The sequence below is a fragment of the Balaenoptera borealis genome (assembly GCF_965194805.1).
Source record: "Balaenoptera borealis genome assembly, chromosome: 10".
Taxonomy (NCBI): Eukaryota; Metazoa; Chordata; class Mammalia; order Artiodactyla; family Balaenopteridae; genus Balaenoptera; species Balaenoptera borealis.
Genome location: NC_138874.1, coordinates 13,631,852 through 13,654,012, shown reverse-complemented (window position 1 = coordinate 13,654,012; position 22,161 = coordinate 13,631,852). Strand labels below are relative to the sequence as shown.

General features: G+C 44.7%; 1 protein-coding gene across 2 annotated transcripts; it reads right to left on the bottom strand.

Annotated features, from left to right (window-relative positions):
* Window positions 1–1,842: 1,842 nt before the first annotated feature.
* Window positions 1,843–22,009, bottom strand: FSAF1 (40S small subunit processome assembly factor 1). Of its 2 annotated transcripts, XM_082407767.1 has the most exons (7): window positions 21,876–22,009; window positions 19,595–19,938; window positions 5,079–5,135; window positions 4,015–4,110; window positions 3,806–3,892; window positions 3,189–3,241; window positions 1,843–2,144 (listed from the first exon to the last, which is right to left on the bottom strand). In XM_082407767.1, the coding sequence occupies exons 1-7, from the start codon at window positions 21,961–21,963 to the stop codon at window positions 2,006–2,008; spliced, it is 864 nt and encodes a 287-aa protein (XP_082263893.1). In that variant the 5' UTR covers window positions 21,964–22,009; the 3' UTR covers window positions 1,843–2,005. The 2 variants fall into 2 exon arrangements, with proteins under 2 accessions (XP_082263893.1, XP_082263894.1); XM_082407768.1 differs by lacking the exon at window positions 4,015–4,110.
* Window positions 22,010–22,161: the final 152 nt, after the last annotated feature.

The following is a 22,161-nucleotide window of genomic DNA, read 5'->3' as shown; positions in this document are numbered from 1 at the left end:
GTTGTCACTTCTCTCCGCTTCTATCCTGGCTGGAAGGAGCCTCATCAAGGGGGAGATAAAAGAACAGTCTTATGCGTGATCATCAGTCCTTACCGTGCAGGTTGCTTGTAGCCTCTAGACCTCTGGGTGGTTCCAGAGCACCCAGTGGTCACAAAACTGCTCTGTAAATATTTAAAAGGTGAAACAAAAAACGAGGTAAGCAATTTGTACTAGGAATTTGCATGCTTTTCCAGAATTGACTAGCCTGGGGCTCTGGTCCAGAGTCGGGCCAAGTGCTCAGTTATCTGAGCCACTGAAGCTCATGGGAGGTGGGGTGAGGTGGAGCCGCTAGGTTTCCCGGCTCCCTGCAGATAAAGAAAGGGAGTTAAACGGGTCCGGTGTCCACTCCAGTAGGTTATTTCCAGCTCCTGAGATTTTTCCTAGGGTTTTTGCCATATTTGGGATCTTCTACACCGTCTTAAAAAGTCCCTCTTAAAAACTGCCAAAATATACACCCTAACGAATACTGCCTTTCAAAATGAACCTGAAAAGTAAAACAATTACAGTGTTTTAATTTAATAAAACATTTCCAATTTTGCTTCAATTCAAAGCATATTTTGAACAACGGCAATGCCTTCAGAGTCAATGTATGAGTCACTTAAGAAAGTCAGCCAGCAGTGAGAAGTACCCCTCTGTTTTCACCAAAACTTTATTATTTGTTAGGCTTGGATCTGAATTTTTTAGCAATGAAAAACAAAACAAAACAAAACAAAATTGAAGACCTTTTTTTTTTTAAAGTTCCACAAGCTTTGAGAAGTTCCAGACACTTTCAACATGGGCAATATTATTTAAAAATATATGTATGATTACCCCAGGTGATGACTTAGAAGGAGATAACATTTGCTTAACTCATCTGTTGTGTTATTTAATAGTCATGGTCATTTTTACCACAAAAGTTGTATTTTATTTATACAAGTTCTTACAAAGTAGATTTTATACACTTTGGCTGAAAATCGAAAATGCTTTTCCCACAAAACTGACAAATGATCACATTCTTAGTTCTTTCATGATATAGTAACATTAAATCATTTTTAGAAAATTAAAAAACAATTTTAAGCTAATTATTAGCATCTACAAATCCATAAAATTATGAAATATCTACAAGCAAATGCACAGAACACCAGTGAAAGTGAAACTCGAGTGAACCTTGATGGAGAATATTAAAACATCCTTCTCAATAGTTTTGAAACAGGAGGGAAGGGGGCAGGGCACAACCTCTGAAAGAATGACACAGCCGGAGGACACGACATAAACTGATTAGAACCAAATGGGTCCAAGATGGCGGACGAGTCGACTTCCACTAGACCTTGAGCCTCAGTATACACTCACAGTAACACATCAGCAAGCTAAATGACACACCCACAGGCGCCATGACAGTTCCAAGAGCGACCACAAGGGTCAAAAAGAGGGCGGCGGCCCAATTCCTGGAAATCCCCGCCCCTTCCCCAAAACATCTGGAATACTCCTCCCACTCCTTAGCCTGTGAAATTACCCACCCCTATAAGAACGGACAACCCCAAACCCTGGTGCCACTTCCGCCTTCTGAGATGGCCCGCACTCTGTCTGTGGAGTGTATTTCTCTCTAAATAAACCTATCACTTTGTCTCTCGCTGAATTCTTTCTGTGATGAGACATCCAGAACCTGAGCTTCATTAAGTCCTAAGACCAGGTGTGTGATCTCAGTTAAAAGACCATGGGTTCAAGTCCCAATCTGAGTGAGTTACACGGTTTCAGTTTTACTTCAGATTCACATCACAGTTGGCCCAACACGGTTATCACCAAAAAGAAAAAAAAATCAGACACTTCAGCAGATAGAAATTTTATTATTTCAATTTGATTTTGTTCCCTAAAATAAAAGAGCAGTCTATGAAATATGAAATAAATAAGAATAATCTGGAAGTCTTGTAGGGGTCCAGTTTCAGTACGTTGGCACTTTCCCACTTCTCTCTTTATTTTATAAAGTACTTCATTTAGCCACTCTGGAAGAATTTATTTTTTTGATATCAACTTGGCTCAGAATCAGTGTCCCATTTTTGAATTTTCCAACCTGTCCAATCCGTCTACTTGACAAAATACTGGGAGCCGATTTCTTCTTTTTGGATTTCCTACATTTAAAGTGAGAGGAAGGTACTATAATTAAGCTTATACAAAAGGATTTCAGCACCACCAACCAGGCCACCGAGGTCTGGCCCTGCAACCTCCCGGCCCCTCCCATGCAAGGCCCCCCGCCCCACTGCAGCACCACTAGCTTCCTGCATCCCTGAACATGCCAACTGCCTCCTGCCCCAGGGCCTTTGCACTGGTTTCTTCCACGTTGAATATTCTGCTACCAGATCTGTCTGGATCTTCCCCACTCAGTTCTCGACTCAGATGTGGCCTCCTTAGAACGACACACCAGCCCACCCTCAGTGACGTTCTCTCACGATGCACTGTTTCAACCTCCTCACGAAACCTGCCAGGACCTGACATGCCCTTACTTATCTGTTTAGATGTTTTGGTGTGTTTCCCTCCCTAAAATGTAAGCTCCTCCAGGGCGGGGACCCTCAGTGTGATCATGGCTGTAAGCCCAACACCTAGACACCTATGTGCCCAGCGCACAGTGGGCCCTTGACAGACCACACAACCAGAACAGATGACCACCTTCCAGCATGCGCAAGCTCACTAGGGCTCCAAGAAAAAGCTCAAGACAAAAGTAGATTTTGAAACAGTAATTTGAGGAGAGAGAAAAAGGTACTTGAACAAAAGCTAAGAAACAAGCAGAAAGGCACAAAATCAATGCTCCATTACTCAAACCACGGTGCTCTCCCTCATGTGGTCATGGAAGTGCAGGCAGCACAGGCTCTCTTAGGAGGGGACAGAGGTCTTGCTGGAAACGTCAATCTCAGCTTTTCCACTAGTCACTGCGCATGTCTGGTCTTTGAAAATGGGAGACTGGAGAAGGTTCCTAGTTCAATTCTGAGGGAGTTGTCTGATCTTGGACAATTTACTGAATCCTGTCTCCCCCCTCAAGGGCTTGATTTAGGTTCAGGAGAGACAGTGCAGCACTGTAACAGGCTAGAAACACCACATCAATTCAAGGTACTATGTTCAGAACTAACCAATAGGTTTATCCAAATCATTCCACCCGAGTACCTGATGGTATCACTCACCTGTCTTCCTGTCCTTTCCTATTTTTTTTCTTGAAAATATCTGTGTCCTGGGCCTGATTTCACAATTAAAGAAAACATACGTATCAGTAATGGATAACGGAGATTCAAAAAAAGGCAAGAGGTTTGTGACCAAAAGCCAGAGATACCATTTACTTTTAATATTTTTTTCAAGTAGGCATGTTAATTATACAAAGTTTCATCCTAAAACCCTTTCAAGACTGTGAAAGGCCATTCAGAGAAAACGGACAGTAGAAATGTCAAATCTTCCATTTTAGGCGAAAGGGAGGGAGTGTAACATCTATTCCCCTTGTGGTTTTTCAGAAGCCCGTGTGTTCTATACAATGTAAAAGGCAAAAAAAAAAAATGACTGCATATAGGGAAAAGGTCAAAGTAGCTCACAGTACCTGAACAGGAGTTTGCTATCTCAAAGCAAACCTTTCAGGTAAATAAGTCAGATTACGTGGCTGGTATCACAAAATGTAGCTGACTTGAACAGAGGGGAAGAACATTCACCTAACTCTAGATTTGTTGCTGTCTAGACTGCTTTCCAAGCAGCGGGGTCCAGCAAATTGCAACCACCTTTCTGTTCCAGTTTAAGAAAAGGCTATCACACCTACCGTTCTCTTTTCTTTTTCCTTTGCTGACTTTTTTTCTTTGATTTGCTCCTGCAAAACCTTGTAATTCACATAACTATTTTTGGGAGGCTGAAATGAGAAAGGACACTCAGCATCATTTTTGACTTTGCCTTTGCCCCCGCCCTGCCTTGCCTGGGCCGCCCCCCTTTGCTGTACCCCGTCTGGGGGTGGGAGGCAGAAGCAGCCCTCACCTTAGCGCCCAGCATAATGGCGCGTCCCTGCTCCAGGACTCTCTCCTTTCCTTTTCCATAACCTGTGATCCCAAACCGGTGCACTTCCAAACGAGCCTGCAGACACAAAGCACAGTCAGGCCCAAGTGCCTTCCAGAAACTCCACAGAGGAAACACAGCCCTAGGAGTGCTGCCTGCCAGACGCGATGGGCTACACGCCCAGCACTTTTATGGAGGACCTGCAGGGGCTACAGCTCGCAAGAGTGCTGTCACGGTGTGGTTTAAGCAGCTTTGTGGAGTCTCTCACAAAGGTCCATAACCTCCCCACGCCATTCTCCCACACTGAATGCGGGCAGTCGAAGCAAAGACTTATCTCCACACAAGTGAGTGACAAAACGAGGGTGACCCGCAGAGCTCTGCCGTACTTTAGGATGTGCCCTAAAACAAGCTACTATCCATAAAGGCAACAACTAAAAGTACCTTCCCAAACACATCTACTCACACGTGGAAACCCTTTATCACAGCAGCTTCAAACACAGGTCCATGTTCTTTCTTTAAAAACATATTGTAGAAGAGAAAAAGTCACCAATACCCACTCTTGGCAGCTGAATTACTTCCTTTTTTCTCACACATTTTTTTAAATTTTTTTAAAATTATTTATTTATTTATGTATTATTTTGGCTGCGCCAGGTCTTAGTTGCGGCACGTGGGACCTTCGCTGCAGCACGTGGACTCTTAGTTGCGGCATACACGTGGGATCTAGTTCCCCGACCAGGGCTCGAACCCGGGCCCCCTGCATTGGGAGGGTGGAGTCTTAACCACTGCACCACCAGGGAAGTCTCTCTCGCACATTTTTAAAACCTAGTTACAGCCACAGGACACACACATCCCTGCTTCTCCTACTTACCATTGTATCGCTGACACTGTAGTCACAAAACCGACATGTTTTAAAGGACTGCACACTGTTCAATCAAGTAAATGTAGTGTGATCTGCTTCACCATTTCCCCAACCATTGGACAACATGTAAACATATTCATTTCTGGTATTACAAAGCTGAAAAAATTAATAATTTCAAAGCACATACCTTTTCTAAGTTAAACTCTTGTATATCCACATCTTTCTCGAGGATACTAGTTTTGGTCTGAAAAGGAAAAGAAAACATTCTTTATTAAGGTCATCTGTTCCTTATAGTATCCATCACACCAAGAGCACACTCATGTTTTTAAAAGCCTTGAAACTGGCTCAGATGCCTAAATAACAAACAATAATACATGCTTGTTGCACAGAAGCCTAATTAACAGCTAATGGAAGAAAAATGGAGAAAATAAATTTAAGGTTTCAAAGTTTAAGAAAAGACTGACGAGAAACTAAGAAAAAAGAAAAGAGAGTAAGAGAGAGACCAATGTCTGTATCTCACACACCAAATGTGGGAAACTCTGTATGGTGAGGGGTTTAGAAAAGGATAACTGAGCAGAATTTTAGAGGGTAAAAAGGTCATATTTAAATAATTCTCGGGAATTCCCTGGCGGTCCAGTGGTTAGGACTTGGCGCTTTCACTGCCATGGCCCAGGGTTCAATCCCTGGTCGCGGAACTAAGATCCCACAAGCTGCGAGGGGAAGGAAGGGAGGGAGGGAGAGAGAGAGAAAGAATTCCCTCTTTTCTTCCCTCCTATCCAGCCACTGGAATAATGGCTAACTCTCTTAAACTCTCTTGAGTCGAAAATTTCTTTCAGGAACATCAGATTTCTAGAAATGATGGAGACTGGGTTTATAATTCCCCACAGAAAATAATGATACTGGAAATGCCATCAAAATATGTGACTCTTTACATCAATATATCCCCTGGCTGTGGTTACCAATCCATAGAATTGACCAGAAGTTTGAGACTTCAAGGAAACTACTGTCAAATCTGGCCAAGGACAGCGGTCTCTACTCAACCTCGGGCCATCCCAGCCATGCAGCATCTAGAAAAGCAGTCCTGGCCTCCGGCTCAGCAGGGCAGAGTCTGTGCGGAGAACAACGGACAGGGGAATGGCTTGTTAAAACCCTTCTGCTTGTAACCTGCCTTCACTGATGAAGCTCGCTTTAGTTATTTTTTTCTTTCCTTTCCCCTCTTTTTAACTGCATACCTACCCAACTTCTCGTAGCCCAGGTGTTTTGCAGGAATTTGAAGTCAGCTCCTGCCCCGTGCGAGCTGGCTAAGGCTGGCCGGGTCATCAGCCCTAAAGCTGGGCCTGCGCGGGTGTCCGAGGAAGGGCCTTCTGAGGTCAGGGGCCAGGAAGCTCCGATCGTGCTGAGCACCACCGCATTGTGAACACAGATGCCTGTAACCCAGATACGCCTGCGCAGAACACCGATTACCTCACCTCCTCCCCTTCCTCCCATCACCCTTCCCCACGCCTAAGACCACCGTGCTCATCCCGTAAAGACCCCAGCCCCCTCGCTGTTGGGAGGTGATCTCAGACTTGTTCTCCCATCTCCTCACTTGGCTGCCTCGTGAATAAACTGTAAACCTCGGCATCTCGGCGTCTGGCTTGCTGCACGTCAGGCAAATGGACCTGGTTCGGTAACAGATCCTTCTTTATAATAAAAGCAAACATTTGGAAAAAAATTCTTGCCTAATTATCATGATGCTGAGTCTATTAGCATGACCCCCACCACTACCTTAACTTTAATTTCTACTTTTAGCTTTAAAACCACTTTAGTATACATTCACAATGCATCACCTGCGTTTAGAAATAATCAGTGGTCTCCCCTGTTTTCTTTCCCCTGCCCTCACTGTGGGAGGGGGCACTACTGCCCACAGGCAATACCGGGTCCTCCTCCACCTCTAGGCTCCCAGGAGAACTGGGCTCTGCTGCCGACCTGAAGTTAGGCACGGCTACATCATTTGTTTTGGCCAAAGTGTGAGCAGAGGGAAGCGTGCCCCTTCCACGTGAAACCTCTAAGAGCCTTCACGGGGGCTTCCCTGGTGGCGCAGTGGTTAAGAATCAGCCTGCCAGTGCAGGGGACACGGGCTCGAGCCCTGGTCCGGGAAGACCCCACATGCCGCGGAGCAACGAAGCCCGGGCGCCACAGCTACTGAGCCTGCGCTCTAGAGCCCGCGAGCCACAACTACTGAGCCCGCGAGCCACAACTACTGAAGCCCGCGCACCTAGAGCACATGCTCCACAACAAGAGAAGCCACCGCCATGAGAAGCCCGCGCACCACAACAAAGAGTAGCCCCTACTCACTGCAACTAGAGAAAGCCCGCACGCAGCAACGAAGACCCAACACAGCCAAAAAACAAAAAAGTAAAAAAATAATAAAAAAATTTAAAAAGGCTTCATCACCTCCCCTTCTCCACCAAATGGTGGAGCCCCTATCACCCTGGGTCCCTAGATTAGGATGGTGTGAATCACAGCCGTCTGCCCTGACAATCCTGATGAACATGTAACACGAGAACAAGATTAACTTCTGCCTTTAAACCACTGAGACGTAGGGACTACTGGTTATGGAACCCTGTCTCCCCTCTCTTGACTGATAAAGCCTCACTGTCCCACACACGGGAGAGAGAAACGTTTGGAGATTGTGAGAACCTGTCTGTTAGGTAGTGAAGAAGAAAGCAAGCTATAAGAAGCAGACTCAGACTGAGTACCAGACTCAGGGAACTTTCTCATGGGCTGACTTGCTGACCAAAAGTATTTTCTCCTGCACTGGTAAGATTTTTCTTCTATTAGTTACACTGTCCAAACTTTGTCCAATTAGAGAAGAGTTGGGTAAATAAACACTCTCTTTTTAATTATGCCAGCAGTTCTGGGAATATTGAGAAATTTTTTCGTATCTTCTTGAGCGTAAATTATTTCAACTAGATTACTTTCTTCTTAATACCTATCTGACACTGGATGTACTAAAGAGTAGGGGACATGGTACAGCTAAAGGGTGATGGACTTCAGGGCAGCCCTGGGATACTGCAGAGATTATGAGGGCAGTAAGAACCTGGGGCAGGGACTTCCCTGACAGTCCAGCGGTTAACACTCCGTGCTTCCAATGCAGAGGGCGCAGGCTGGATCCCTGGTCGGGGAACTAAGATCCCATGTGCCATGGGGCGTGGCCAAAAATAAATAAATAAATAATAAAAAATAAAATAAACATTAAAAAAAAAAAAGAACCTGGGGCAATAACTTGACAGAATGTCTTTATGTCTAGTGAAGCTTCTGGTGCGGTACACTTGTGTTCCTCAAGAGACAAACAGCCTAACTAACCTACATTCCCTCTCGCTTGTGTAGTAGTTGGGCACACAGCTTTTAAGCCCGAAAGCCTGGGGTCTGAACCTGAGCTCTAGCACTTATTTCACATCCACAATCCTTTATCTGGAATTCTGAGACAATTCAGATGGTAATGCTGTGAATATACTGAATACTGTCCAAGACAGCAACCCGTAATTAAGCATATTCACGTTTCTGCAGCAATGCCTATGAATATTCACACCCAATGGAACCAACAGAAATAACTCTTAAGCCTCACTTCAGTTCAGGTTGGGTTTTACTGCCAAATAAATTTGCGTCAAACTTAAAAAAACAACCTAACTTGTGGTTTCCAAAGCTCTGGGGTTTTGGAACTGCAGATATGGGATGGTGGGGTACCTGCTTAAATGCAGGCAAATAGTTCAGCCTCTCTAGGCATCAACCTCTTCTGGGAAATGAAGACAGGTCACGCTGTGAAGACCTAATGAGATACTGAACTAGTTAATGAATGTAAATAATCACGGTTAGTACACAGTAAGCACTCAGGAAATACTGGTAAATCTTTGCTCAGCAATTCCTTACACGTTCAGAAGCACTGTATGTGTACCTCAGTCCAGGCCACAGGATCCAGGCGTCGCTTCTGACCTACAGTACACTGTTCTATTACTTCTACTGTATCTTTCTTGTCTCTTTTCTGTGGAGGCCATAAGGTTCATGAGATGGACCAGTGTTAGAGGTGGAAAAATCACATTGATCAGACACACCTCTGAAGGCCAGACAATACTTGAATCATTTTAAGCTACACTTGACCCTTTCATTTCTTAAGAGCATAGGAATTTTCTTCCTTATAGGCAGCCTTGCACTCATTAAAGAGTGAGTTCATCCACTCAATCCTCAAATCACAAGTCCAGGCCACCCTGTTTTGAACCTGGACCCCTGCAGTAAACTCCTCACTCGGTCCCCTCATGCCTCTGGCTACTGCTCACCTATAATCCATTTACCATGCAGGGGCCAGAGCCATCTTTTTAAAATATAAATCAGATCACTTTGTGCCCTTGCTTAAATTCTCTGGTGGCTTTCCATGTGCTTTAAACTAACTCCAAAGGCTCTATGTCTCCGGGGCCTGGTGCGGGCCGGCCTCAGCCTGTCTCTCCAACAGCCCACACCTTCCCCCCTCCGTCCCCCTCCCCTTCGTCTTCCAGCAGCTCCTGGAACCCAGCAGGCCTCTCTACAGCTCAGAGCATTTACAAGGCAGCTTCCCTCCGCCTGCATTACTCTGTTCCCTCCTTTCCCAGCACTCTGCAACAGAGCATCAGCCTAAAGTCACCTCCTCGGACACCTCTGACCACTGGCTCTAAAGGAAGTTCTCCCTGTTACTCTCAGGACCCTGTATCTTTCCTTCAGAGGGTTTATAGCTCTTTTTAAGTATTTAATTTTTTTTTTTAAATAAATTTATTTATTTATTTTTGGCTGCGTTGGGTCTTCGTTGCTGCTGACGGGCTCTCTCTAGTTGCGGTGAGCGGGGGCTACTCTTCGTTGCGGTGTGCGGGCTTCTCATTGCGGTGGCTTCTCTTGTTGCAGAGCATGGGCTCTAGGTGCGTGGGCTCAGTAGTTGTGGCACACGGGCTTAGCTGCTCTGCAGCATGTGGGATCTTCCCGGACCAGGGCTCGAACCCATGTGCCCTGCATTGGCGTACGGATTCTCAACCACTGTGCCACCAGGGAAGTCCTTAAGTATATTATTGGTATTAATTTATCCAGGGTTTGCCTAACCCACCAGTAAACCATATACTCCATGAGAGCAGAGGACTGTACCTCGTTTACTGTGGGATCTCCTGGGCCTGGCAAAGTAGGCACCCAATTATTTGTGGAATAAATGAATGAATAAGATTTCTGGGCAGACTACATCTATAGAGCTTTACAAATGGGACATGATCAGGAAGTTCATTTATGGGTCAGCTATCTGGAATGGGTAAAATATTAAACAAATGTTGACCATGTTCCCAGATAAGTCCATTAAAAGGGGTTCTGGTCACCAACTCTGATGCAGGCGGGAGAGTTTCCCACACATGGGAGCAACGGTCCCACACAGCCAGGTGTTCTACAGTTCAGTGCTATTCTGACACTATCTACCAGAGACGGCACAGGTTCCGCAGGTGAAGGGGCTCAGTCCTACAATACTGTCCCCACTTCAGAGACCAAATGCAAGCCCAGGTTGTTACCTGTAGTACTTCTGACAGACTGCCTACAGACTGGAAGTTCTCATGACCCCCTCCTTGGGTTCAACTAATTTGCTAGAGCGGATCATAGAACTCAAGAAACCCATTTACTTCCTAGATCACCAGCTTATTCTAAAAGGAGTTAACTCAGGGACAGCCAGATGGAGGAGATGCAGAGGGCAAGGCTCATGGGAAGGGACGAGGAACTTCCACACCCTCTCCAGGCTCCACTCTCCCAACCTGGAAGCTCTCCAAACCAAACCCCGTCCTTCTGGAGTTTCAGAGGTTTCATCACACAGGCATAATTGAGTAAATCATTGGCCACTGGCAACTGATTTAACCTCTAGCCCCTTTGCCCTCCCCAGAAGTCAGGGCATAGGTTCTCTAATCACAAGGTTGGTTCTCCTGGCAACCAGTCCCCATTCAAGGACGCTTTCCAAGTCACTTCACTAACACAACAAAAGACACCTTTACTGCTCTCATCTCTTAAGAAATTCCAAGGGTTTTAGGAGCTCTGTGCTAGAAACAGGGACAAATATTTAATATTTCTTATTATAAATCATCATGTCACACCCATGAAAATCTGTTTCAATACACTATGTAGTTTAATCATTATTTATTGCACAAGCCTAAATTCTGGGAAAAGAAGGTCATTTACTTGCCAGTACCTCTTGTGTTCTCAAGAATACTTCAGACAACAGAGGGCAACAGGAACTCACATGGAGACTCGACTAGTGGGGGGAGCCACATAAATGGAAAAATAAAAGGAAAACAGAAATAAAAAGAAAACTTCAAAGATGGCCAGCTGATTGCACAACTGTCAATGGAGGCTATCATTATCTGATCACGTATTTTTGCGGACCCCATGTCTGTCTGCACTGTCCTGCAGTGACTTGTAAGTCTTCAGAGAGCAGGGGCCACATGTACATGCTCCCATGTTGCACAAACTCTTAGCATAGCACTATGTGTCTTAATTACTCCAATGGTCTATCCTTTGCCTGGCATGCCCTATACCCAGGATATGCCACAAAAACTAGCTCTATATTAATTTGCAGTTATTTATATGTTGCAATGTCAACATTCTGAAGTCTTTTTATGGGCGTATGTGTTTTTACTGTGTTCACATATACTGTCTCCTTAGCCACACACATTCACATGTTCAGAAGATAAACTTTAAAAAGGAGAAAAGGGTCAAGATGGTGGACTAGGAGGACGCGGAGTTTGCGTCTCCGCACAACTAGGGCACCTACCAGGCCCCGGTGGGGGACCACGGACACCTAAGGGGACGGGAGGAACCCCCAGCGAGTGGGTAGGACGTGGGGCACGCGGGGAAGTGAAGGAGGAGAAGTGGAGGCAGGACGGGGAGGGGCGGCTGGGGGAGGGGAAGGGATCCCACGCCCAGAGAGGGAAAGGGGAGGGACCGTTGGGAGGGCAGAGGGTCAGAAGGGCGTGTGGCCAGCGTTTCCCCTGCCCACTTGGGCCCCGGGGAGCCTGCTGAGATCCTGGGCCTGATTCTCTGCCCACCGAGGCCCCCTCCAGCCGCGCGGGTCCTGGGGGCGGGGTGGGGAAAGGGGGAGCAGAAGTAAAGGTCGGACCTCCGGGACCAGCACCCCTGAGGGGCGGCTGGGGGAGGGGAGGAGTTCTCATACCTTCTCCCCTCCTCCCCTCCACGGAGCCCACCCACGGTTAGGGGTTCAGCGGCGACAGGGGAGACCCTCAGGGGAGCGGAGGCATGGAAGGGAGCACAGCCAGTGCTCTCCCTGCCCACTCGGGCGCCAGGGAGCCTGTTGCGCTCCGGGGCCTAATCCCCCACCCTCCGAGGCTCCCTCAGCAGCGCAGAGCCCAAGCCCCGCCCCTGCCCCCCACCCGGGGCCCCGCCTCTACACCCACTCCAAGACCCCCTCCAGCTACACTGGGCCTAAGCCCACCCACACACCCTCACCGAGGGCCCAACCTCCAAACCCCGGAACTGCACACTCCGGAGGCCCCCTCGGGCCACGCTGCCTCTCCCCCAGCAGTGCGCAGGTGCAGGTGCGAAGCCCCACCCTAAACCCCTCCCCCGCCTAAGGTCCACCTCCCCCCACCCCTCCCCCGCCTAAGCTCTGCCCCCCCACAGCCAAGGCCCTTCCCGGCCTTTCTTTTTTTCCTCTTTGTTTTTTCTTTTTTCTCTTGCGGTTCTGTTTTACCTTGTTGTAGCTGTTTCAATTCTATTTTTATTTTTCCTAATGTATTTTTTATCTTTCTAATTTTATTTTATTTCTTATTCTTTGTTATTGTACTGCTCCTTTTTTTTTCTTTTCTTTTCTTTTGCCATGCCACACGGCTTGCAGGATCTTGGTTCCCAGGCTGGGGGTCAGGCCTGAGTTCCTGTGGTGGGAGGGCCGAGTCCAAACCGCTGGACTAACAGAGAACCTCAGACCCCAGGGAATATTAATTGGAGTGAAGCCTCCCAGAGACGGAGGTCCTCGTCTCGGCTCCAAGACCCGGCTCTACCCGACTACCTGCAAACTCCAGTGCTGGACGCCTCAGGCCAAACAACCAGTAAGACGGGAACACAGCCCCACCCATCAATAAAAATGAGACAACAAAAACTATGTTACAGATGAAGGCGCAAGTAAAAACCTACAAGACCAAATAAATGAAGAAGAAATACGCAACCTACCTGAAAAAGAATACAGAGTAATGACATAAAGGTGATCCAAAATCTCAGAAACAGAATGGAGAAAATACAAGAAACGTTTAACAAGAACCCAGAAGAACTAAAGAGCAAACAAACAGTGATGAACAACAAAATAACTGAAATTAAAAATACTCTAGAAGGAATCAATAGCAGAATAACTGAGGCAGAAGAACAGTTAAGTGAGCTGGAAGATAAAATGGTGGAAATAACTGCCATGGAGCAGAACAAAGAAAAAAGAATGAAAAGAATTGAGGACAGTCTCGGAGACCTCTGGGACAACATTAAACGCACCAATATTCGAATTATAGGGGTACCAGAAGAAGAAGAGAAAGAGAAAGGGTCTGAGAAAATATTTGAAGAGATTATAGTCAAAAACTTCCCTAACATGGGAAACGAAATATTCACCCAAGTCCAGGAAGCACAGAGAGTTGCATACAGGATAAATCCTAGGAGAAACACACCAAGACACATATTAAGCAAATGAACAAAAATTAAATTCAAAGAAAAAATATTAAAGCAGCAAGGAAAAGCAACAAATAACATACAAGGGAATCCCCATAAGGTTATCAGCTGATTTCACAGCAGAAACTCTGCAGGCCAGAAGGGAGTGGCAGGATATATTTACGGTGATGAAAGGGAAAAACCTACAACCAAGATTACTCTACCCAGCAAGGATCTCATTCAGATTCCACGGAGAACTCAAAAGCTTTACAAATGAGCAATAGCTATGAGAATTCAACACCAAACCGGCTTTACAACAAATGCTAAAGGGACTTCTCTAAGCAGGAAACACAAGAGAAGAAAAAGACCCACAAAAACAAACCCAAATCAGTTAAGAAAATGGTAATAGGAACATACATATCGATAATCACCTTGAATGTAAATGGATTAAATGCTCCAACCAAAAGACACAGACTGGCTGAATGGATACAAAAACAAGACCCACATATATGCTGTCTACAAGAGACCCACTTCAGACCTAGGGACACATACAGACTGAAAGTGAGGGGATGGAAAAAGATATTCCATGCAAATGGAAATCACAAGAAAGCTGCAGTAGCAATACTCATATCAGATAAAATAGACTTTAAAATAAAGACTGTTACAAGAGATAAGGAAGGACACTACATAATGATCAAGGGATCAATATAAGAAGAAAACATAACAATTATATATATTTATGCACCGAACATAGGAGCACCTCAATACATAAGGCAAATGCTAACAGCCATAATAGGGGAAATCAACAGTAACAAAGTAATAGTGGGGGGACTTTAACACCCCACTTACACCAATAGACAGATCATCCAGACAGAAAATAAATAAGGAAACACAAGCTTTAAGTGACACAATAGACCAGATAGACTTGACACTTATAGGATATTCCACCCAAAAGCCGAAGAATACACTTTCTTCTCAAGTGCACACCGAATGTTCTCCAGAATAGATCACATCTTGGGTCACAAATCAAGCCTTGGAAAATTTAAGAAAATTGAAATCGTATCAACCATCTTTTCTGACGAACTCTATGAGATTAGAAATCAGTTACAGGAAAAAAAACTGTAAAAAACACAAACACATGGAAGCTAAACAGTGCGCTGCTAAATAACCAAGAGATCACAGAAGAAATCAAAGGAGAAATTAAAAAATACCTAGAAACAAATGACAACGAACACACGACGATCCAAAACCTATGGGAGGCAGCAAAAGCAGTTCTAAGAGGAAAGCTTACAGCAATTCAAGCTCACCTCAAGAAACAAGAAAAATCTCAAATAAACAATCTAACCTTACATCTAAAGCAACTAGAAAAAGAAGAACAAAGAAAACCCAAAGTTAGTAGAAGGAAAGAAATCATAAAGATCAGAGCAGAAATAAATGAAACAGAAACGAAGAAAACAATAGCAAAGATCAATAAAACTAAAAGTTGGTTCTTTGAGAAGATAAACAAAATTGATAAGCCTTTAGCCAGACTCATCAAGAAAAAAAAGGGAGAGGACTCAAATCAATAAAATTAGAAATGAAAAAGGAGAGATTACAACTGACACCGCAGAAATACAAAGGATCATAAGAAACTACTACAAGCAACTCTATGCCAATAAAATGGACAACCTGGAAGAAATGGACAAATTCTTGGAAGGTACAACTTTCCAAGACTGAACCAGGAATAATTAGAAAATATAAACAGACCAATGAGCAGGTAATGAAATTGAAACTGGAATTAAAAATCTTCCAACAAACAAAAAGTCAGGACCAGATGGTTTCACAGGTGAATTCTATCAAACATTTAGAGAAGAGTTAACACCTGTCCTTCTCAATCTCTTCCAAAAAATTGCAGAGGGAGGAACATTCCCAAACTCGTTCTACAAGGCCACCATCACCCTGATACCAAAACCAGGCAAAGATACCACAAAAAAGAAAATTACAGACCAATATCACTGATGAACATAGATGCAAAAATCCTCAACAAAGTACTAGCAAACAGAATCCAACAACACATTAAAAGGATCATACACCATGATCAAGTGGGATTTATCCCAGGGACACAAGGATTCTTCAATATACGCAAATCAATCAATGTGATACACCATATTAACAAACTGAAGAATAGAAACCATATGATCATCTCCATAGATGCAAAAAAGCTTTTGAAAAAATTCAACACCCATTTATGATAAAAACTCTCCAGAAAATGGGCACAGAGGGAACCTACCTCAACATAATAAAGGCCATATATGACAAACCCACAGCAAACATCATTCTCAATGGTGAAAAACTGAAAGCATTTCCTCTAAGATCAGGAACAAGACAAGGATGTCCACTCTCGCCACTATTATTCAAGATGGTATTGGAAGTCCTAGCCATGGCAATCAGAGAAGAAAAAGAAATAAAAGGAATCCAAATTGAAAAAGAAGAAGTAAAACTGTCACTGTCTGCAGATGACATGATACTATACATAGAGAATCCTAAAGATGCCACCAAAAAACTACTAGAACTAATCAATGAATCTCGTAAGGTTGCAGGATACAAAATTAATGTACAGAAATCTCTTGCATTCCTATACAGTAACAATGAAATATGAGAAAGAGAAATTAAGGAAACAATCCCATTTATCATCACAACAAAAAGAATGAAATACCTAGGAATAAACTTACCTAAGGAGGCAAAAGACCTGTACTCAGAAAACTATAAAACAATGATGAAAGAAATAAAAGATGACACAAATAGATGGAGAGATATACCATGCCCCTGGATTGGAAGAATTGAGACTGTGAAAATGACTATACTACCCAAAGCAGTCTACAGGTTCAATGCAATCCCTATCAAATTACCAATGGCGTTTTTCACAGAATTAGAACAAAAAGTTATACAATTTGTGTGGCAACACAAAAGACCCAAAACTATCTTGAGAAAGAAAAACAGAGCTGGAGGAATCAAGCTCCCCAACTTCAGACTATACTACAAAGCTACAGTAATCAAGACAGTATGGTACTGGCACAAAAACAGAAGTATAGATCAATGGTACAGGACAGAAGGCCCAGAGATAAACCCACACACCTATGGTCACCTAATCTATGACAAAGGAATATACAATGGAGACAAGACAGCCTCTTCAATAAATGGTGCTGGGAAAACTGGACAGCTACACGTAAAAGAATGAAATTAGAACACTCCCTAACACCATACACAAAAGTAAACTCAAAATGGATTAAAGACCTAAATGTAAGACTGGACACTATAAAACTCTTAGAGGAAAACATAGGAAATACACTCTTTGACATAAATCACAGCAAGATCTTTTATGACCCACCTCCTAGAGTACTGAAAATAAAAACAAAAATAAGCAAATGGGACCTAATTAAACTTAAAAGCCTTTGCACAGCAAAGGAAACCATAAACAAGATGAAAAGACAACCCACGGAATGGGAGAAAATGTTTGCAAATGAAGCAACAGACAAAGGATTAATCTCCAAAATATACAAACAGCTCATGCAGCTCAATATCAAAAAAACAAAGAACCCAATGAAAAAATGGGCGGAAGACCTAAATAGACACTTCAGCAAAGAAGACATACAGATGGTCAAGAGGCACATGAAAAGATGCTCAACATCCCTAATTATTAGAGAAATGCAAATCAAAACTACAATGAGGTATCACCTCACACCGGTCAGAATGACCATCATCAAAAAATCTACAAGCAACAAATGCTGGAGAGGGTGTGGAGAAAAGAGAACCCTCTTGCACTGTTGGGAATGTAAATTGATACAGCCACTGTGGAGAACAGTATGGAGGTTCCTTAAGAAACTAAACATAGAACTAGCATATGACCTAGAAATCCCACTACTGAGAAAACCGTAATTCAAAAAGACACATGTACCCCCATGTTCACTGCAGCACTATTTACAATAGCCAGGACATGGAAACAACCTAAATGTCCATCGACAGATGAATGGATAAAGAAGATGTGGCACATGTATACAATGGAATATTACTCAGCCATAAAAAGAAATGAAATTGGGTCATTTGTAGAGATGTGGATGACCTAGTGTCTGTCATACAGAGTGAAGTAAGTCAGAAAGAGAAAAACAAATATCGTATATTAATGCATACATGTGGAATCTAGAAAAATGGTACAGATGAACCTATTTGCAGGGCAGGAATAGAAAGGGAGATGTAGAGAATGGACGTGTGGACATATGGGGGGAAGGAGAGGGTGGGAAGAACTGGGAGATTAGGTTTGACATAAATACACTACCATGTGTAAAATAGCTAGCTAGTGGGAACCTGCTGTAATGCACTGGGAGCTCAGACCAGTGCTCTGTGATGGCCTAGTGGGATGGGATGGCGGGGGGGGAGGAGGTCCAAGAGGCAGGGGATGTGTGTATGGGTATGGCTGTTTCACTTGGCTGTGCAGCAGAAACTAACACAACATTGTAAAGCAATTATACTCCAGTTAAAAAAAAAAAAGAAAGAAAGAAAGAAAGAAAAGGGGAGAACCACCAAGGAAGCTAAAAATTTCATCAAGTTGAGGAAGTCCAAAATGTAAAACGAGCTGAGGTTCCTGAGAAAAGCCAACTACAAGGAAAAGGGATTCTTTGGAGCAGAAAGAAGAATAACAGCCTGCTACACATGTTCCATTATTAGGAGACAGGGAGATGCAGACTCATTCAATGCCAACTTTTTTGTCCTTTCTATTAGAAAGAAAACTCTCTATTCCAGAAAGATGAACACGAGTGAGTGTAAGAAGAAACTGAAGACCGAGACCTTTGAGGAAATAAGGGAGGGTGCCTAGATGCTTTATGTCAGTTAAATTCTCCAAACACGTAATTGTATTGCACAAGAGTGCTTTCCAACCTTCTTCACATCGTGGCACACAGAGAAAATACTAATGTACGTCTGGCTCACTGCGGTACACTGTGGTAATACCAGTCTTTTTGGAAGCTCCCTGGCTGGCCGGCTTGGGGGCTCTGGCTGCAAGGGCCAAAGGAGTCCATTTCTTGGTCTGCCTGTAACAGTTCCCGTTGCCCCAGTATTTGGATACTATAAGAATTGGAAAGCTGACCTAGAATCCTAAAATAAAGGTAGATATGGTTACAGAATGCATTAATAATCTTTGAGGAAGAGATGCTGGTGAGCTTGACATAAAGTACTACCTAAATTCTAGAAAAGATGTGGTAAACACCAGTCACTAGCACGTGTTCACATGTTCATCAAGAATACGCAAGCCTAACTGTCTTTGTAGTGGACTGAATCGTGGTCTCCAAAAAGAAATGTCCATGCACTAATCCCCGGGATTCTGCGAATGTGACCTGATTTGGAAAAAGCATCTTTGGAGTGTAATTAAGTTAAGGATCTCACGATAAGATCCATCCTACATTTAGGGTGGCCCTAAATCCCATGACGGGTGTCCTTCTAAGAGAAAGGCAGGAGATTTGAGACTCAGACACTAGGAAGAAGTCCCTGTGAAGACAGAGGAAGAGCCCAGAGCTCTGCAGCCGCCAGAAGCTGGAAGCAGCAAGGAAGGACCCTCCCCCTGCAGAGGGAGCGTGGCCCAGCTAACAACATGATTCGGACTTCTGGCCTCCAGAAATGTGAAAGAATACATTTCTGTACATCAGCCCCAGGAAACTAAGACAATCCTCTTTCTTTTTATGACAGACAAAAGTGTACAGGACATGGGGAAAGCAACAGAAATGTAATGTCTGGATTTTTGCAGTGAATTGGACAAAAACTTGTGAAAAAAGTTTGGATAAGCACCCATGCCTCTCTCATAGACTGAATTCTGAGTCAGCCTGAGATTGCTGTTCAGCAAAGTCACACTGCTTTCCATCAGAATGTAAGGTCCTTGAGAGAAAGCAGTTTTTGCCTTTTGTTCAATGCCTTTTGAACAAAAAGCAGTTTTTGCCTTTTGTTCCCAGGGCCTAGAACAGTGGCAGGACAACGTCGGGGTTTTCACCACATAAGCCAGTTCATTACCTTTGTGTTCTCGTCTTGATCGGGCTTCTGTTTTCTTTTTCTACTTCTGCTGTGAAATTCCACCACTTCTACTGGTTCCCTGTCACTCCTCGGGGGAGAGGGGGCTACCGCAGCACTAGAGACTACAGGTCCTGAAGGGAAACCACCAGGGGTCACGGCGGGAACACCCTGAAGCTCCTCCTGGAGTTCCTGGAAGAAGCCGGAAGCACTCTTCCTCTGGCCTCTGACAAGAGATCCAGGTTGGAGAGCCGGCTCTGCTACCAAGGCCGCTGGGGTCCCCATCTCTCTTTTCTTCTCTCTTTTCTTTCTGATCCTTTTCTGCTCTGCTTCATCTTCCGTCTCTCCTGTTTGTTCAAACACAAAACGAAAAATCAATATTTTCTGTTTTAGCTATCACCAGTACCAAATCATGCGAATGCACGTGTACGTGTGTCACAGCTACAAACACGCAGAAGTACACACAAAGACAAAAACTATTTTTCTTCCAAGAGGGTCGTATTTGCACAATTTATAGAATCCAAAGTGCACAGTCATCTTTCCCCAAGTAACTATATTTACGTCTTTGACTCTTACTAGCACAATTACTTTAGTCCTCACCTTGGTCCTGACTTTAAGTGTCGTCATCACAATACCCCAGAAACTGGTAATCCCCGTTGGCTCACACTTCGTAGTGAAAATGTTAGTACATCTGCCACTGCAGCCGGTGTTTCTTTTTAACACTTTCTAGGGTTACAGGTGGGGACCGTGGTCTTCCTATTTCCTTTCGCGGTTATGAATTAAGATGAACCTAAGACAACTGGCTTAATTTGAATGCCTTTATTTTCAACTAAATCTCCATACCTCCCCTCTGTTTCAGCTGTTCAAACTCCGACCAGTCACCTGAAGGTTCTGATGAGAACTCTAGGCCTAACGATTCATCGACAGTATGAATATCACAGAGCTCTCCAAACATCAGCTATTTATGTTTGCTTCTATTTTCTCAGTCTTTGATTCAGTAAATACGTATTGAGTCGACTAACCTTTGGCATTAGGCATATACAAATGAGTAGATACAGCCCATGCCTTCAGAGCTCCAAGCATAATTTCCAGGCTGTGTTAACACGAACTATATTTAGGATTTTGCAGAATAGTCCTTTCCTCCAGGACTTCTCAAGGTCAGAGGCTAAGTCTTCTCTGTCTTCCGACATTCCCAAGGGCACAGAGATGCTCTGTCCACAGTTCAAGTCGATAACAAGTGCAGGGGTTGGAGCCAGAGAGTGTAGGGCTTGGAACCCAAGCTCTGCAAATTACTAACTGGGTGAACTTCAAGTTTTTTAACCTTTAGTGCTTGTTTCTACAATAATGGGATTTGTCTTGTAATAATGGTATTAATGACAACATCTATTTCATAGGATCGTTGTGAAAATTAAACGAGTATATACCTGTAAAGCATGGAGTGTATGGTAAATTCTCAATACGATTTTAGCTATTTTTTTTTTTTTTAGCTATTATTTTTACTGTGTAATGAGCTTAGAATTTTGAGCAATGGCTCCAAAATAAAATAGCAACATCACGCTACAAATTTAAGAAATACGTTTGGCCTTTAAAGGCACTAATGCCTAACGATTACCTTTGGTGCATTAACAAAGGATGTCACCTTCCCTGGGGCAAGTTCTTCAGAGTGCATGGAACGGTCTCCCTCCTGAAGTGCCAGGAGTTGCCAATCTTTAACGGTAAGCTCTTTTATCTTCCTCTTCCCCAGTCAAGTTAAAGGAAGGAGAGCATAAGTCAGCCAACTTAGGGATGACAGGTCATGAAAAGCTTCCTGTGAAACCGCCCTCCGAAGTCCTTGGCAGGGGACACACTGAAGGATGAGATCCCCACGTGACAAGGTGGCACCAATGCCCGAGGGTCAGGCGGGTCTGGGGGGTGCGTGGGGAAAGGGGGCTTCCCGGCGGAAAGCGATTCGGGAACAAGGGGTGCTATTTCGAGAGCCCGAGGTCCTGCGAACACCTCCCCGGTAAGTCTGAAAGCCTTGGTGCTTCCGACACGCAAGCCGGTCCCCACCGAGGGACGAGCTGGGAGGTTTAATTCATAAAAAACGCTCAACAGACTCCGGTCACGGGAGAGGGGGGGAGGGTGATCTCCGACGGAAGCGAGTGGGGGACCCACTGTCAGAACCGGGTCGGACGAGCCGAGAGGTGCTCGACGTTCAAGAACCTTTAGCCTGAAAGCGGAGGCCGGCCCAGTTCCGGGCTGCTCAAGTCCGCTCTCCACGTGGGCTCCGAAGGCCCGTACTCACCAAAGTCGTAGAGGTTCTGGAGCACAACGTCCAGAAGGGCCTGAGAACCGGGAGGTGCGGAGGCGGCTAACCCGGGCTCCTGCGCCATCGTGGGGCCCGGCCGGGCGTGGCGGGACAGCGCGGAGCGCGCTGGACTCCGTCCGCGCGGCGCCCGCTTCCGGGTTCCGATGTGCTGCGCACGCGCGCGCTGCAGGTCCCCGCGCGGCTTCCGTCCTGGTTAAGATGGCGGCGCCCGGGGTCCTCCGGAGGGGCCGTAGAGGGTGCTACCGCCCTAGGCGAGGTCGGG